Here is a 15,851-nt window from a genome sequence, read left to right as displayed (position 1 = left end):
TGTGACAGGATGGCAGGTGTGGTGCTGTTACCCATCCCATACTGGCTGGATTATACCTTCAAGCTAGGGTAACAATCACCTAAAAATGCCTATTGTTTAAAGCAAAACCCCCACAAATTTTAAAAGGATGTGTGAGGCTGGTTTTTAAAAGTGTAAGAGTGGTTTAATCTGACCTTTGTGAAACCACTTTGCTATGAAGATTAAGCAGTTTGTAAGAAATAATGTGGTTGTAGTGGTGGAGGGGAAATAAAGGCATTTTGTGTTGTCTAGTCTGGTAAGACAGCATAAATGTTAAAAACCCTGAGCAGCACATGCTGGTTGGTAAGAGCCCAAGGCAATGGTGATTGTAGACAAGAAGTGATTTCCCACATTTCATAGGAACTGTGATTGAGTCTGTAATGGTTTAACCAGGAAGAACCACAGATCCCAGACCCCTGGATTACAAGGTAAGGCCTTAAGGAAAACTGGAAGTTTGATTCAGGCTTTTCACTGGTGAATCAAAATGATGCTTGGCTCCATCTGAGACCTCTTGCAGAGGCAGCAGTGGGGGCTGCCCATTCCTCAACAGCAGCTCCTGTTCAGGCTCCCATGGACCGAGTCAGATTAGCTCTAATGAGAGAACAATGGTGTGAGCTGGATGAAAGGCTCAATCTGTCAAACTTCATCATGGCTGTTTTAAAAATAAACTCTGAGGCATTTGGTTCTCCATGCAGTCTGTAGCTGCCTGCCAGCTGGATCCCTGGGTTGAAGGACTATGACCAAGTCCCTTCTCTCCCCAGCTTTCTGTCTTTACATGATGTTAAAACTGAGGGGTAGCACACACTGCTTGGGGAGGACATTAAAAAATAGACTGATAATACCAACTGTCTTTATCCTCTGAGAAGCACAGTGACACTTTTCCCCTGTTGTTTTGGCTGTTCTGTTTGCTGGGACCTGCTGGTTCTGCAGGTGCTGCTTCCAAAGCAATAATTTTCCACTAGTCCTTTTTGGGTGGTTGTAAGGGAGGGCAGGGGCAGCTCAGTTGAGGGCATGAGCCTCCTCTGTTCATCCTCCCAGCACTTACTTCCTCATCCTCACTGTGCAGGTGTCTGAATCCATCACAGCATTCTTCAGTCTCAATGGTTTGATCAGGAATTTGGGCTGTGTAGTGGGTGTGAAAGGTGCTGAAACAGGCTGGCTTACAGCCGACCCTCAACCTCCCTTCATGGGAACTCTTCCATTCAGAAGGGTGATGGCAAGGTAGCCTTGCCTTGGGATGGCCCTGCGCAGTTTGGCTGATGGGATAGAAAATATAAACAGCATTGGGTGGCTGCAAGCACATTAACTCTTGATCCACAAGCTCTTTGCAGTGGATTAATTCAGTGCTGTTCACCTGTAAAGAAAGATGCAGGTTTATTTTAAGTTCTGGATAAATGACTCTCTTGTCTGGCCACTGCTCCTGTCACTTTTTAATTAGGGGGAGGGCGGGGACAGGCTGCATACTTCAGTAGATGCATAGCAGCAATATGCTGTTGATCCTGATGGAAAACACTTACCCAGGAGTTCCTGGTAACTACTTCTGTAACTACTACTACTCCTTCTACTACACAGAAGGCAGGCAAGTGCTTCCTCTTTCCAGGAAACAACAGGCAGCAGGGACAGCAGGAGGCCAGGTTATTTCAGACAAATTCAAGACCTTAAATGGGTGGATGGCAAGCTGACATCCTGGGTCTTTAGCCCTGTAAGTGTGCTGTCTTAAAAGGCATGTGTTTTATGAAACTGGGGGAAAGCGTTAAAAAAAAAGGAAGAAAGAAAAAAATAGAGCTTGTCTTGAATCATTAGAAGTCAAACTGATTATATTTTAAGAGCAATGTGATTGTACTTACAAGTTTTCTTAATGTTCAGTGGGAGGCTGAGGAAACTGGGCAGATTTCTAGGTGCTCTCAGACTCTCCCATCATGAGAGAATTCCTCCTGGCTCAGGATGCAGGGAGCTATCTGTGGCCAAGAATTTGGAACCCTCTCTTCCCTGCCAAAGGGATGTCCTTCTTCCCAGTCCCACACCTGAACTGCATTTTTGTTCCATTTTGTTAGCACCAGCAAGGTCTGCAGCAAAGGCAGAACCAGGACACAAGTCTCAGGAGCTGCTGAAGTGCAATATTGGCTGTAAATACACATAGCTTTATTCATTTATCATGTCCTGCCTTCAGGATTTGTGACCAAAGGCCATTTTGCTTCCTACCTGTGCTTTTTTTAGCAGATCAATAATAACAGGAAACCAACCAGGAGTTTGCCTCTCCAGCTCCAAGGTGATGATCACCAAAGCCAACGTGGAGCCCTTAAACTGCACGAGTTGGTGGCAGGCCATACAGTGCTGCAGCTGCTTAGTCAAGAGTGCAACGTGGAGGGAAGGATTCCTCTGAGGCAGTCTGGGTGGGAGATGGGGCCAGCTGGACATCACCATGGCGTGGAACTGCAGAGAAGATAAAGTGTACGTATATATATATACACACATATATATATATATATATGAAAAGAAAAGCAGAGGTTAGTAAAGTTTATATGTTTTCATGTCATCACCCAGAAGTACAGATGAATTTCATCTCATATCAGGAAACTTGAAGGCTTCCCCCACCTTTTTCTTTGTGTTTTGTGTTCGTACTTGCCAATCATTGAACTGTTTTTTTGAGCTGATAATGAATGTATGAGGCCTGTGTTTCCTAACAATTTCTGAGGCTTCTACATTATCCAGATTGCTGTCCAGGAGATTCAGTTCAGGATAGCAGCTCCAAATCCAGTAAAACCAGTAATACTGCACTCTGAATTTACTGAGGAAACAAGCACCTACAAAAGGCAGTTTTCACAATCAGCAGCCTAAAATGGCTTAATATTTGCACATAACCTTAAAAGAAAGGATCCAGGATGTGTTCATATCACATGAATTTTGCCTTACTAGCACATGATCATTTCTTGAAGACAAAGTTTAATTGTTTATATTAAATGCTTAGTAACTGCAATGTGAACTAAGTGCCAGATCAGGGTAGTCTCATTGCATAAATGAATAATTAGTGGGATGAAAAGGAAAATGGTTTAAGAAAAAACCTGTGTGTGAAATGTAGCAAAACTCTGACAGCTTTCTATGTACAGTACTAATAGAAGGGAAATAGTTAGAAATATTTTTGCAGCCTGTATTTAAAAAAAATAAAGAAGGCATATGGTTGTGCATTATGAGAATCTTTTTAATGTCCATTCAGTTGTCCTTTAAAGATATGAGTAATTTTTTTGGAGCAATATAGGTTTTAAATAGTAGAAAATTAAAAAAATAAATTTAAAAAGAAAATTACTCTAATATTCTTTAAAAGACTTGCAGATAGGTAGAAATGGGTAGTTTGCCAAGCATCTTCTGAAGGATGTATGGGTGTGTGTGTGTGCACATCTGTGTTTTTTAGTCTTGTTTGATAAGGAATTGTTTCTTTAAAGAAAAAAAATTTGCAAAATGTAGTGCTTACAATGTTTAAGAAATCCATTGGTGTTGCTGTGTAAAGATCCCACTGAAGCTTATCCAGTATAATTTTTTCCATTCTCAAGATCTCAGCTGGAAAGTGTTTACACCTGCTTTGCACTGCTAATATCTGCACCGATGGTATTACCTGTAAAAAAATTTTTAAAAATTAAAAAAAAAAAAAAAATAAAGAAACCAACGTCCTACACTGCTGCGTGTGCTTCTCTATATTGTGAAGGGATCTAGCAAGTTTAAACAAATTTATGTGAAGGAGAATGCTCATCCAGGAGACCTTGTTCCTAGGTACCTCCCATCCTAAGTGAAGAATGGTCTCGGCTCACCCCAGGGCAGCTGCTGCAGACCCAGCCCACAGCAAGAATGATGCCCTGAGCCCCCTGAGTCACTGTGATCCTCCCCAATGTGGCATCAGTGATGCACCTTCCCTGCTACCATTAGTTTTGCTCAGAGGAAGCCTCCTGTCAGCCAGTTTTACAGGGCCTGCTGTGGTTGCCTTGTTTCCTGTGGTCATTGACTCAGCTTCTCCTTTGTAGTGGAGAGGAAAAGAACAATAACCTCAGTGTAAGGCCACCTAAGAAAGGCTGTGAAGAACATTTCACTACAGCAGTGGCTGTTTGAAGAGATGTGTATGTCTGACTCCAGCTCCTGGGTTTCTTCTTTTGCAAAGCATAAGGAAGAAAAGAAGAGGAATGCAATCTGAAATGCTTTTGGCTACTGCTTGTAAATGCCTACAGAAGTCTATCACTGCATTTCTGCTGTGTAATTACACATTATCCTGTGAAATTTCTCACTGGCTGCTGACTTTACTTGCTCATCTTGAGGTGCAGACCTGAGTCAGTTCCTCACTGGGTTCAGAACACTGTTTTGGCTCCAAGCAAACTCATCTATTTAAAGCTTCCTCTGAAGAACCTCTGCTCTACTCTGTCACACCTGCTGTGCCCTCCCAGGAGCTATAGCATGGGAATTGCAGCCCTCTCATGTACATCTTGACTGTCCCCCCAGACTAAGCTCTACTGTGAGCCATGGATTCTGAAAGAGGAGAGAGGCAGGAGAGAAACACATCCATGACATAAACAAAAACAAGTTCTTCATCTGTAAATGTCACAATTCTTCAGAGCAACAATGAAACAGGCCTGAAAATGCTACTCTCACCCCTTAAGGACTACTTATGGTAAAAAAATTAACACTTTCCCATTATGTCCAAGTTGTTGAAAGACCTGGAAACATGAACAACTTTTAGTGTGTTTAAAATGAAACATACTGACTTCATCTTCATTGGTTTTTGCTGCAAGGACAAGGCAGGAAATTGCAATGCACTGCAGAAATTCTAATTCGGCCTGAAGGGAGAAGAAGAAAACGCTGAGTAAAGAAGAGAAAGAGTCTTGGGAGAAATAATTGTCATTCTATGATACATACACAAGTTTCAAACTTTCATTTAGGTTACAGTTGCTTCTGAATTAGTGTAGCTACAGAAGCTGGAAATAGGACAAGGAAATTCAAAGTGAAGCAGAATAAATCCTCTTATAGGTGCCGTTTTTATTCATGTATTTCACAATTTTTAGACTATGCAATGTCATAGTATTTACATTGCAATGTTGCTCCTCTTCTCACTTTCAGCTATTGGTTCAGGTTGGACTTGAGGAAGAACTTCTTCATGGAAGGGGTTATTAAACATTGGAACAGGCTGCCTAGGGAGGTGGGGGAGTCACCATCCCTGGAGGTGTTCAAGAAACTACTGGATGTGGCACTTAATACTATGGTTTAGTTGACAAGGAGGTGATCAGTGAAAGGTTGGACTTGATGATCTTAGAGGCCTTTTTCAACCTTAATGATTCTGTGATTCTATATGCCAGTATCTATTACCGCAGGCCTGGTTCCTACGGTATATCACTGTGTCCTGCAGCCATAGGGAGGAGGAGGAGAGAAGATCCAACAGGCAGGAACTGTGCAGCAAGATTGATTTATTTAATTATTTTACAAACACTTTTATAGACTTTTTTCTTCATAGTCTAATTGGACAAAGGACCAGCCACCCCTTAGGGGTGATTGGCCAAAATCCTAAAACATCCATTATCAAAATATTTTTCTACTATAAACAAGACTTTCCAAGGTTGCAGGTGGCTTGGTTGTTTACATTCCCTGCTACCTCTTCTGTGAGAGAGAAAAATCTCTCACGGACTTAGAAAATAACAAGAAAATCCTCACTAACAGCATTTTTGTACCTACAAGTATCAACCTAAATAGAATTGGGAGCTGCAAGGCTCAGCTCAACTCCTACCTTTGCTGTAGCTTCAGTGGCAGAAAAGATCAGCCCCACAGTTTAATTAAAAATAGTAGTTTAAAGACAAGAATATTAAAAGTGATAATGTGAATAATTTCTGTTTAGCAGAGAAAACCAGATGAGTTCTTTGTACTTACCACAGCAGTTGGACTAAGTGCACATAAACAATTCTAATGAGGACTGTATGTCAGTGCAACCTCATCAAACACTCAAGTTCATATGTGTGTGTGTATATATATATATATGTATATATATTTGCTAAATGGCCTTCCCCAGCAACGACCCTGACTGCTCCCTAAATCTTCTACCAAACACAGTCCCTGCTTTGTCTATAAACTGATTACATGCTCCTTACACTCTCAGTCAGTAATCTATCCAGGGAAAAGCTGACAGAGATCTCTACCTTTACTGATGCCAGCAGCCTATTGAAGATGCTGGTGGCTAAGGCAAACGTTTCTGGGTAAAACTGGATCTGGGAGCTGATTTCTGCAATCCAGACAACTGCTTTTTTGTAACCCGACAGAGAGATACCTGTGCCCTTAGGGGAAGGAAAAGTTAGAAGAAAAATACAGTTAGTACTTTGATGATTTTGTTAACATATCTCCAAAGGAACACGAAAGTCTTTTTAAGTGCTCTAATTAGCATTTCAGATGGCTGGAGGCTTGAAATGAAGGAAGTTGTCGGTTGTGTCCACAGAGGTGAGGGAATGGGCACATTTTGGACCAGTTTAAAGCACTCACTCCTGTTGCCCATCCAGTCTGGCTCTAGGTGTGCTTACGCAGGCCTGGTACTGGATTGTACTGGAGCACTGAGTAGGGAAGCACCCAGCCTTCCCAAACAGAGCTCTTATAAACAAGGTCATGAGTGTGCTCATTATTCCCACCCTGGGAAAACTGAAGCCTCGATGCAGCACATGTTCCACTCACCCAGCCTCAACAGAGAAACTGGAGTCAGGAGCAGGTTTTGATTTACTCTGCAAGAGTTTTAACAGTCCTTGGATTTGCTAATTGTTGGGATCAGAAATAGGTTTGTGACTCCCCAAAGGTACATGGCAAAATGTACTGAGCTTTTTCTTTCTTATATCTTATTTGAAGTTGCATTCAGGTGAGAGGGAGGACCTTGACTGCCATGACAATGGCACCCAGGAGCCGTGGAACACACCTGAACATTGTTGTAGGAGAAGTGAAAGGGCCAAGCAGCTACACAGAACAGACAACACTAACCACCAACTTGTTTAATATTACTTATCACATTATCTGTTTCACTATTTTGCTTAATTTGGTAGTAAAAATACTTGGTAAAAAGTAGCATTTCTAGACTATTTCAAAAAAGAGACAAGGCTGTCAAGGCACTTCTGTGCATTCTTCCATGGTTCTGATGCACTTACAGAAACAGCCAAGAAAAACTGTTTGAATTGTACAAAGAGGCCATGGAGTCTTGTAGCTTCCTAAGGTAGCTTGGAATGGAATGGAACAGATGGAATTCACAGAATAGTGCTGAACACAATTAGAATGCCAAATTTGTGGTTTTACTGTTGATTGGCTGCTCTTACCTGCTCTACCATATTTCCCAAAACTACTACTGTTCTGACTGAGCCAGAACAAAATGCAAAGCCCCTGTTTTATACAAGACATCAATAAAATGAAAAATGGGACAAATACAGACTCTCCTCCTCCTCCATTCCTTGAGCCTAGTCCATGAGGGTTGACTTTTACATTCTGGTGAGTCAGATGGCATGACCAGCACTGCACCTCTGCAGGGTTCTTTAGAGAATTCCAAAGGGGACAGGGGAGGATACCTTCAGGGTGAGATTCTGGAAAACTGGCACTTTCCAAATCCTGGCCTCTCTGGCTAAGGCATTTTCCAGAAAAAAGGCAAGTTGTGAGCTCTCTATATGTCCAGGACACTTCATGGCAGCTGTTTGAGCCTGTTTCCTGATGGGAGTCACTGACAAAAACAAACAAACAAACACACAAACAAACAAAATTATAAAACAACATCCGAGCTCCTTGTACTAAGTATGATTTCCTCTTTTGATGCCTTTCCAGCACTGAGAACTGAGGAGCAGCCACAGGACTGGTTTGTTTGCAGACAGAGCAATCCTGATATGCATTTTCCCTGGAAGTTCCCGATGAAAGAAAACATGTCAGATGGCTGAACAACACCATAGTCCAGCTTTTTCCCTCCTGTGCTGTGTAATGGCTTGAAAAACCTTGGGTCGAGCAGTCCAGATTACTCCATTTATCCTGTTTCACACGTTTGGCTCTCCCATTTGCAGAGCTATTACATTGCAACCTGTTATCACCTGATTTCTGTTTCTGGCAAATAGAGGCTTATGGTTTCCATACAAAGGCTCAAAGATGACTGTTATTAGGAGGTTTATTCATTCCCAATTAAAACTTTTCTTCAGAGCAGTTTAATCTTTGGAGGTACCATTTTGGAAATCTCACTCTCCAGACCAACTAAGGAGAGTATTTACAGGACATAAACATGTCTGAATCATATCAGTACCAAGTGAGTGAGAACATCCAGCCTGAAACTATTTCAAGGCCTACATTTTTGTGTCTCTTTAACAACAGAAAAAAGATGTTACTATACATAAAATTCCTGCTTTTCTTTCCAAAGAGCGGTGAATGTGGGCTTCCTCACCGTTTTTTTTCTTGAAGCTTACACCATTATCTCAGCAGTTCCATTAAAAAACTCAAAGTGACACGAATCCTCTGGAAACCGCTCTCCGTTTCTAAAGCTGGAACTCTGTGATGCTTCCCTGAAAGCAGGAACCATATATGACTTTAACTTCGTCTGCCACTGGATGTCAGAGCATCCAAACTCGGACCGTTTCAGCAGAGGGAAAGCTGGAAATTATTTATCTGACCGGTTTGATGCACTGAGAAGTTTACTCTTATGTAGCTGGGGGGGGGGGGGGGGGGGGGGGTTTAATAGTTAAAATCTCGCCCTCTGGCTAGTTTCGACTGTCCCTGAGAATGAGACGGAGCAGCTCCCGCACCGCCAGCGCTCAGACAGCCCCTTCAGCCCTGCAGAGCGTCCGAGGGACGATGGGGGGCGATGGGGGACCCCCGTCCCGTCCCGTCCTGACCGCGTCCTTACCCACCTGGCCGGGGTGCCGGGCAGGGGGGGCACTTGGCGGTGCTCAGGGCGGCTCCGCCGCAGGGCCGGGCGGGGCTGGTGACGCGCCAGCTGCGGCGGGATCTCCCCGGAAGGGCAGCGGGGAGCAGGCGATATCTGCGGGGGACCAGCTTCCACGGGCGCTGCTGGACGCCTCCGCCAGGAACTTCGGTACCTGATCTCCGGGGCACGGCTCGGCTGGAACACCCATCTCGTCTCTCGGGGTCCAAACTGCGTGGCACATCCCAGGTGAGCGCTGTCTCAGCCCGTGTGGGTCTGTCTCATCTGCACAGAGATCATTGTTCCAGGCAAAGTGCTCCCGGGATCGGGATGAAATTCTGCCACGGTGATAAACACTGTAACCTTCAGCATAGCCCCCAAATCCGCCTGCCCCCTTCTCTGGCATCGGTTATTGCCTTGACAGATGTACTGCCCCTTTTCTTCGACGTGGGCACGCATTTGCTGGATCCACACAATCCCAGCACCTGCCAGGACCTATTTTCCTTCCAGTCACAGGAGGTATTTTTTCTCTGTGTGTTTCATGGAGCATATGCACCCTTGTTCCCTCCCAGGACTGGGCCTCTTTTCCAGCATCCGTGTTTTCACCCTATGTTTTCTTCCACCCAGGATCTCTCCATGTCTCAACTTTCCCCTCAGCTCCTGGATCCCTTTGTTTTCCTCCTGCAGCATTTTCTGTGGGAAGCTGGTTCCAATATTTTATGTTAAACCTTTTCTCGTTCCTCAGCTTTGCCTGCCTACACATGACTCTCTGTTCTCTCACCAGCCCCTTGGGTTCTACATTTTTTGGTGCGAAATTATTAGTCCATGAATCTGTGCATGCAGCACAGCTCTGAGTAACACCGTGGCAGCATGTAAAGAGCAAAGAGACTGTTTACTGAACGCCTGGTCCTCAAGCTTCCTGACTCACCTGGTGACACACACCTGGGGCTGAGGGAATGGCTGTGTCCTGTCATTACCGGTGTGTTCCCAGCCCTGTGACACACCAGTCGCTTTGGTGGGGGAGTTCTGCAAGGTACAGATCAGCTGTGTCCACATTCCTGCTTACATCCCTCTGGCAAAAATACAGCACAACTGAGGTATAGCCCTGTGTTTGTGTCGGTGCTTGGTGCTGGGGATTCCTGGCTTTGCCCAGGGATCCCAGGCCACAGTGGTCCACAGCAAAGGTAGCAAGGGGAGGAGTGGGACAGGAACAGTGCCCTGCCTGCCAACAGGATTTAGGTGTGCAGAAATACCTGGGGGGGAGCGAGACAACTGTGATTCAGGGCACGGGGAACTGGGGAAACTATTCATGGACTTCTCCTGTTGAGCAGAATTATGTCTGACTTTTAAGGACATAGATTATGAAAGGACAAAGTCGGATTGTTGGAGTAATTTAATATAATTTCTGTAAATAAGTCACACATGGACAGCGTGATGTTGGAAGGCTGCGAGTAGGAGTGGAGCAGGTGAGGATGTGGAGGATCCCAGAAGTATCCCATGAAACTTTACACTAAACGACAAATAACTTGGAAATGTGCCTCATTAGTGTGGGGCTAACTGATTTGTGTCCCACTTGGACTGTATCGCTTGTTTATATTTAAGGTACTCTGCAGTCCCTCTATTTCATCAGCAATTCAAAACACTACAGTCAGGAAAAGAAGGAGATGGATTTTCTTCCTTGTGTGGGGAACAGGTTGGGGCTGCAGCCCTGTCAGAGACCCAGAGCCTCGTCAGACCCCCTGGAGCCCTTCCAGAACAGCGGAGTCTTGTCAGAGCCTCTGGAGCCCTGTCAAACGCTCTGGAGATCCCTCAGAGCCCCCGCGGGCCAGCAGCCCAGCCCCGCGCAGTGTCCCCACTCCCGGGCGGTATCCGCGACGCCCGCCGCCACTGCGCCGCCGACCCCGCCTCCGGCCCCGCCTTCTCCCGCCCGCCATTGGTTGCGTGGCCTCCGCAGCGCTCGGGGGTCGGCCGCGGGGCGGGGCGGGCGCAGGCGCGGTGCTGTTATTGTTCCTCGGGGTCAGCGCCTGCCTGGGGTTGTCGCTGCTGCCATCGCCATGCCGGTGAGACCCGGGGGAAGGTGGGCCGTGGCTCACGGGGCCGTCTAGTCACTGCGCATCTCGGCCCGCCGCGCTCGGTTTTCGCAGGCCCCGTCGCCTCCGTTCCATGGCGCAGGAGCCGCGGTGCGGGCGGCGCCTGTCAGGCCGAGCGGGGCGGGGGGTGATGAGGAGCTCCGGGCGGGGCGAGGCCCCGCAGAGGCGGCGGCACTTGGCAACGGGGGGTGGAGGTTCGGCCTCCCCTGAGGGTCTCCTCCCATATCCCGGGTGGCTCATGGAGATACCCGAATTCCGCACCTGATTTTGACTGGCGCCTCGTGTGCGGTGCCGCCCACGTGGGGCTGAGCCGCTCTCTGCGTTCTGCAGGGCGGCAGAAGCCGCTGCTGAGGCCTGAGAGAAATCGGGATAGGTAGCAGCTGGAGGGAGAGGCGCTTGGAAACAGGGTTTGTTTCGGCTTGACATTCAATATAGCTGCTCTAGGAGTAGATAAACGCTCAGCTGCCGCACTTCCAGCCAAGGGGTGTGTCTCAGGCTTAACTAGATTCATCAGCTGTGCTTCAAGATTTTTTTTGGTAACTACATGAAAGAAAATGAATGTGAGGTTTTCTAAAGGATTAAACTTTAGCATGTACAATGTTGAGGGTTGTAACTGAAAGGAATTCCCTTCAGCCAGCACTCCCTAGTATCTGAGGTTTGAGAGCGTGTACTCAGTGTTACTGAAAAAGAATGTCATGGCTGCACCAAATTCTGGCAAACTTGTTGCAGATTGCAAGTGTGAAATTGTTTCTTGAAAAAATTCTTAGATGGTGTTGAATGTGAAATGCTCAAGGTTTACTCATTTGGTTTCCACACTGGCAAACAGAAGAAGATCCCATTGCCTGAATAAGTGTGTTATTCTCTCAGCTTTAATTATAAACCAGTCCTGGCTTTAAGTCCCCAAGTTCATGATTCTTTGGAGGTGTAGTTGCTCAAGCTCATTCAACAGTGTTTGTGCTCAAAAACACAGTGGTTTTATAGTGAGAGAGAGTAGGACTAGACTGGATATTAGGAAGAAAATTTTCCCTGTGAGGGTGGTGAGGCCCTGGCATAGATTGCCCGGAGCAGCTGTGGCTGTCACATCCCTGGAAGTGTTTAAGGCCAGGCTGGACAGGGCTTGGAGCATCCTGATTCAGTGGAAGGTGTTTCTGCCCATGGCAGGGGGTGGAACTGGGTTTCTTCCACCGCAAACCTTTCTGTGATTCTATGTTAACGCTGGTGTTACAGCCTGTGTATTTTTTTTTTTTTTTAATAATTATAGATTAACAAGCCTGAGAAGCTGGACAAGCCGGAAAGCTGTGACAATGTCAAGGTGGTTGTTCGCTGCCGGCCTCTCAATGACCGGGAGAAAGCTACAGGCTACAAAATGGCAGTGAATGTGGATGAGATGAGAGGAACTATAACTGTTCATAAAACAGACTCATCCAATGAGCCTCCTAAGACATTTACATTTGACACAGTGTTTGGACCAGAGAGTAAACAGCTGGATGTCTATAATTTAACAGCAAGACCTATTATAGATTCTGTCCTAGAGGGATACAATGGTAAGTCCCTTGTTGTAAGGGAAGGATCCCATCTGGTCTCCTATTCTTTGCTTTGTTGAAGTTCCTGCCGACCTTGTGTAAGGGAGTTTCACTTTCTGAGGACTGTAATCCCAAATTGTTTCTATTGTGGCCTCTAACTTGAAAAAGCCTGAAGGTACTTGCTGTTCTGAGTGCTCAGGGGTTGTACCCACTACTGTCATTAACAGTGGGAGATGGGTGATGCAGGAGACTCTGCTGAGATCAGTTAGCTGCATGTTTTTATCCTTTTTCTTCTCTTTGCAAAAGATATGCACTTATCTCATTATCAGAATTCTCAGTGGCTCCTCACTGTACAACTTCAGTGCCCAGGAGCTGCCATGGCTGGGCAGTCACTAGGTATGCATACCAGACCTCTGCATAGAGCTGCTGTGTTTTTTCCTCTGAACTTTGCTATTTTCAACTGGGATGACTGCTTAAACACATCTGCCCTTCCCCACATATAGTCTATTGCTTCCTGCAGCTGAGACGAGCATGGCCGTGATTTGTGTGTGTGTCTGTTATGCATGGAAATATAATATATAAAGGAAAGCAGATTACTTCTTTCCATAACAGTATGCTACAAACAACAACAGTTTACAAAGTTTTCCAAGGTTTATAAAATGACTAATAATCTCTTGTGCTAACAGACACTGGTTTCAGCTGATAAAAGTTCATGGTTTGAAAATGAATGGTTTAAGGCTGTGCCTGGGGAGGTTTAGATTGGACATTAGGAAGCATTTCTTTACTGAAACACTGGAACAGGCTTTCTAGAGAGGTGATCAGTGCCCCAAGTTGGAGTTTAAGAGACGTTTGGACAATGCCTTTAACAACATTCTTTAATTTTTGGTCAGCTGTGAGTTGCTTGGTCAGTTGGACTAGATGATTATTGTAGGTCCCTTCCAGCTGAAATATTCTATTCAGTTTTTCTGATCTGTAATGTCACAGGCTTGATAACAAAAACTTGAGTTTTCAGCAGTGCCAGGCTAAATCTAAGAACTGGAATTTTTCTGGAGTTCCAGAGCCTGGGATTTTAGTAACGTTTCTGGATGCGTTTCTGTGCAAGCTGATTCTTTAGTCCAAATTGTAGCTGTAAGTGCAAGTTCAGAGCTGGGGTTTTGCTGTGGCTCTGCTGCAGAAGCCTCACACCATTTCTGCTGTAGCTTAGAGTTTCGGTGTAGTTGGGTTTGCTGTTGATATATAATCATCTGCTGCTAATTGGCCGTGTTATTAATTTTGCTTACCTGTATTGTTCATATGTGGAATTGAAGTGTACTAGCACTCCATACTTTAATCACTCTGCACTTTTAAAACAAGTGGACTTTTTATTAGGCATCTTGCAGGCTGGATTAAGCAGCAGCTAAATTGGGTTTGCTGTGTTTGCCCAGTATATCTGTTGCTCCAGCCTTGCACTCCCATAGCTACTGGAGTGGGTGGAAAATTTTAACTCCATAACAACAGAGGTGTTTAGTGATATTAGGCTAAGAAGGGATGAAGTAGAACTGCAGTTAGAGTTTAGAGAAAACTTCTTAAAGTTTGTTCTTTTACCTTATCCTTCAGGTACTATTTTTGCATATGGGCAGACTGGAACAGGCAAAACTTTCACCATGGAAGGGGTCCGAGCAGTTCCTGAGCTCAGAGGCATCATTCCCAATTCCTTTGCCCATATATTTGGTCACATTGCCAAGGCAGAGGGGGATACAAGGTAAATGCCTTCTCTTCACTGCTTCTGTCTTTTTTTTTTTTTTTAATGTGAGTCCCTGTGTAGCACGAGCCTGACCTTGACAAGGGCAATAGAAATGGTACTTCTCCCAAGATGAAAGGCTCCCACTTCAGCAGTGCTTGAGGGGCAGCAGGACTGTGTTGGTATTTCACTGTTTTCTTTGCACTCTGTGACTGTGTGGGACTTCAGCAAATGTTTTGCTAAGTGAACTACCCAGCTGTTCACCTGCAGGTTTTTAGTTCGTGTCTCTTACCTGGAAATTTACAATGAGGAAGTGCGGGACCTGCTGGGAAAGGACCAGACACAGAGGTTAGAGGTGAGCCTCCTCATCTGAATGTGGTATTTGTTTTGAATCAGAGCAATATTCTGTTTTAAAGACCAGAGAAGCAGTTGCAGGAAAGTGGGAGGTTGGACTCCTCAGCAGTCCTCTTTTCCTTTAAGATGCAGTAGCTATACATTACTGCTGGCTCCTCTGAATCTCTTCCACTTGGTCAGTTGCACAAACTGGCTGTTCCACCTGAGGCAGTTTTGTACCTGCAATTCTACCCCCAAAGGCCCCTCAGCAGTCCTGGGAATTGGAGACTGGGATTTAAAATCATGTCTTTCCCCCAGAGGAAAACAGTAGCATATTATCATGCATGAGTCTTTATTCCTTATCTGCTCTGATTCCAAGTGGAGTATTTTGTGTGCAAACCAGAACGTGGAGGGGTAAACCACTGTACTGTTACAGTATCACTAGAATTGCTGTCGGGGTCTCCTAGGGATGCTCAGTCTGAACTGTTTCTCTCCTAGGTGAAAGAGAGACCTGATGTGGGAGTTTATATCAAAGACCTTTCAGCTTATGTCGTAAACAATGCAGATGATATGGACAGAATCATGACTCTGGGCCACAAGAACCGTACGTAGCCTTGCAGTGGGCAGGTTTATAGCTCAGACAGAGCAAAGATCTGGTTACCAGACCACAGTAGGAGATCCTAGTCCTGTTGCTGGGAAGAATGTTTGGCTGAACAGAACAAAAAGAGTATCTCCTCCCAAACCCCTTTTTTGCAGGGGCAGGGAAAGAAGGCTGTGCCTCCCACATCGGCCAGCGTGGGGGGGGATCAGCAAAGGGAGGATGTAATGAGGGCAGTGTTGTTAGAACTGCTTGTGTGTCTCTTGGTCCTTTTTCCACTTCAGTTCTGATCAGGATGAACATTACCCCTGTGCTGTGTGTGGGAGGTAGTTTGTGTTCTGGAAGGCTTCTTAGTTAAGCTCAGATTATTTAATGACTTAAAGTTCTGACTCCTGTTGCCCTTGGCATGCATTGCTGTATTCTTATTTCCCAAAATACAGCTGTTTTCAGGGATCAGCTGTGAACACCTTAAGCTACTGATCTTTGTAGCCTGTATGAAACAGATGAGGACAATTGCTGCTCTTGGGAATCTGTGGTTGGCTTAGAGCAGGCTGCAGGACCTTCTGCTAGTCCAGGCTGGAAGTGTACTGCAACTTCAGTGCCCAAGAATACACTTTGCTGCTGAGTCTGAGCATCCCTCTGCTATCTTCTGGAATACAGGGCTGGGTAAAGAGGTGGGGTT

General features: G+C 45.3%; 2 protein-coding genes across 5 annotated transcripts in view; one reads left to right on the top strand and one right to left on the bottom strand.

Annotated features, from left to right (window-relative positions):
* Positions 1-976: 976 nt before the first annotated feature.
* Positions 977-9,116, bottom strand: CCNI2 (cyclin I family member 2). The gene is made up of 6 exons (XM_048320294.1): positions 9,081-9,116; positions 8,888-8,989; positions 4,764-4,835; positions 3,488-3,628; positions 2,221-2,451; positions 977-1,372 (listed from the first exon to the last, which is right to left on the bottom strand). Exons 1-6 carry the CDS (start codon positions 9,114-9,116, stop codon positions 977-979), a joined length of 978 nt encoding a protein of 325 aa, XP_048176251.1.
* KIF3A (kinesin family member 3A) overlaps positions 9,065-15,851 on the top strand; it is a 22,653-nt gene continuing 15,866 nt past the window's right edge. For 3 of the 4 annotated variants that reach the window (XM_048319770.1, XM_048319769.1, XM_048319768.1), the window contains exons 1-5: positions 10,881-10,965; positions 12,257-12,539; positions 14,115-14,259; positions 14,509-14,593; positions 15,070-15,175. In XM_048319770.1, coding sequence (XP_048175727.1) covers positions 10,960-10,965; positions 12,257-12,539; positions 14,115-14,259; positions 14,509-14,593; positions 15,070-15,175 — 625 coding nt within the window. In that variant the 5' untranslated portion in view covers positions 10,881-10,959. Of the gene's footprint in view, positions 9,155-10,880; positions 10,966-12,256; positions 12,540-14,114; positions 14,260-14,508; positions 14,594-15,069; positions 15,176-15,851 lie in introns of those variants that run through there. The other variant, XM_048319771.1, reaches the window with a different exon arrangement.

The sequence above is a fragment of the Corvus hawaiiensis genome, chromosome 15, assembly GCF_020740725.1.
Source record: "Corvus hawaiiensis isolate bCorHaw1 chromosome 15, bCorHaw1.pri.cur, whole genome shotgun sequence".
Taxonomy (NCBI): domain Eukaryota; kingdom Metazoa; phylum Chordata; class Aves; order Passeriformes; family Corvidae; genus Corvus; species Corvus hawaiiensis.
The sequence above is the reverse complement of the archived record's forward strand: the minus strand, read 5'-3'. Positions and strand labels throughout refer to the sequence as shown.

Bases quoted from the DNA above. Each gene is read 5' to 3' on its own strand.
- CCNI2 (XM_048320294.1), bottom strand. From the start codon at position 9,116: ATGGGTGTTCCAGCCGAGCCGTGCCCCGGAGATCAG. The intron at 4,836-8,887 runs GTAAGGACGCGG...TTCTCCCTTCAG, and splicing joins CCGGCACCCCGGCCAGGTGG to GCCGAATTAGAATTTCTGCA. The intron at 2,452-3,487 runs GTAAGCACTACA...TCTTCTCTGCAG, and splicing joins CAATGGATTTCTTAAACATT to TTCCACGCCATGGTGATGTC.